This window comes from Anneissia japonica, unplaced genomic scaffold, assembly GCF_011630105.1.
Source record: "Anneissia japonica isolate Jap-2015-1 unplaced genomic scaffold, ASM1163010v1 scaffold288246_len349457_cov184, whole genome shotgun sequence".
NCBI lineage: Eukaryota > Metazoa > Echinodermata > Crinoidea > Comatulida > Comatulidae > Anneissia > Anneissia japonica.
The window spans coordinates 344,096-345,952 of NW_022752398.1; the positions used below are offsets into that span (position 1 = coordinate 344,096).

At 36.6% G+C, this 1,857-nt stretch overlaps 1 protein-coding gene across 1 annotated transcript in view; it reads right to left on the minus strand.

Moving 5' to 3' along the window:
• Positions 1–1,499, minus strand: part of LOC117122293 (craniofacial development protein 1-like) — a 13,883-nt gene extending 12,384 nt beyond the window's left edge. Inside the window, exon 1 of the mRNA XM_033267836.1 lies at positions 1,401–1,499. Within this exon, the coding sequence (XP_033123727.1) occupies positions 1,401–1,458 (58 nt within the window). The 5' untranslated portion in view covers positions 1,459–1,499. The remainder of the gene's footprint in view (positions 1–1,400) is intronic.
• Between the last annotated feature and the right edge of the window lie 358 nt (positions 1,500–1,857).

The following is a 1,857-nucleotide window of genomic DNA, read 5'->3' on the forward strand; positions in this document are numbered from 1 at the left end:
CCCCCTACCCCACTTGCTTTACCTGCCACACCCCCAGCACCATCCCTCCGTGTCGCATCCCCTTAGAGCCAGTCATCCATTGAAGTTTTGAACTTGGCTGAAAATGTACACAAAAGGAACTTTGTCTTTGATTTTTGGTATCACTACTAGTACTACAGATTAGGCCTATCCATGTTAAATAACACACTACGGGGAAAGGGGTAAGTTCTTGGCTAATTTGATGGGGTTAATACAGTCAAAATGATTCAACATTTTGGTTGATCATCACTGTTCCTAAAAATAGTGTCTGTACAATTTTCACTGACATCTATGAAGAAACAAAGGAATTAACATCGATTCATTTAATTAAATCAATCATTGGCAAAACAGGAAAAGGTCACAGATTAATTGGCAAACCCTATACCAAAATTCCGACTTATATATTAAATTATTCATATAAATCAAGTTTTTTAGAAAATGATTACTTTTCCTTGAGTTTTTGATATAAAAATTGTTTTGTTTATATGGGATTTGAAATTTTTTGTGCCGTGCCTATACAGTATCTGTGGCAATTTCAAAAACACAAAAACAAAACACTTTTTCTCAGCTGTAAAAAAATTATAATAGGCCCCATGCTGATAGATGAGTTTGGTAACTCCGAAAAATGAGAGACATGAGGCCATATTGATATTATGTTTCATTCTTTATTAGAACACTCTCAAGACTGAATAGGCCTAGGCATAGTCTCAAATGGTGACAAACTTAACATCAAAAGAAAACACAGATTCGGACTAATTACAAAAAGGTAGGCTGATCTGATAATGCAGGAGACAACATCTGCTGATAAACAAAATTATTATTATACAGTACAACTAGGCCTAGGCCTATATAAAATTTTTTAAAAAACGGCGCTATGCACTTTTGTATTCGCACCTAATTTTTCAAATTCTCAATTTTTTTACCTCAATGCTCTTCTCAGTCACAACATATAATTAACAAACATGTTCACATGATTCAACCACTCACAAAGTACCTTTTCAACAAATAAGCCCGCAAATAAGTACAGCGAATCTGTGCTCGCTAGCACGACGAGCGGCTACCACTTTGCAACATTGAGGTAAAAAAAAATTTAGGATAATTATGTTAGGCGCGAAAGTGCGTTAGCACCAAAAGGACTACTGTAGCCTACTAGCAGGGCTACCGAAAATGCTCGATAATTTTGGGAGGGTTCAGTGAGGCTCTTATTCGTGAGCGTCGCTTTTCGAGGGCCTAGGATAGAGCCTAGGCCCTATTATAGCCTACCTAAGGCAGCCTACTCTAGGCCTAGCCTAGCCAAGGCCTAAATTATTAAGCTGGGCACTAGGCCTAGCCCTCTTTTTCCACGCCTAATTTAATACTGCATCAAGTGAAAAAAGTCGCACCTGATGGTACATAATCACCATCCTCTCCGGAATTATAATCATCTTCTGAATCAGACATATTTTAGAAAAAAAATTCCCTGGTCAGAACAATACGTGCTTTTCGAAAACGTGATTTTATATGTTTGTCGCCCTCTCTATATATTATATATAACATTTCTGGTTGGTTCAATTCTTAGCAAAGAGTATAATAAAGCAATAAAATATATAATTGCATCATTATGATCATATGTAGCCCATTTGTATGGATGTACATGCATAATAACACCACCAGGAGTTATAGCAATCTTCTCCGTTTAGGCCTATAGGCCTACATACACGTGCTGTAAAAAAAAACTTCTTGCTTTACAAAAACATAAGCAACCAAAAATACAAGGTCGAACTTGTGTAGTTTGACTCAATGACGCATTTAATTATTCATTAGCAGATCCAGGACTCAAACAAAATAATATCAGGGCTT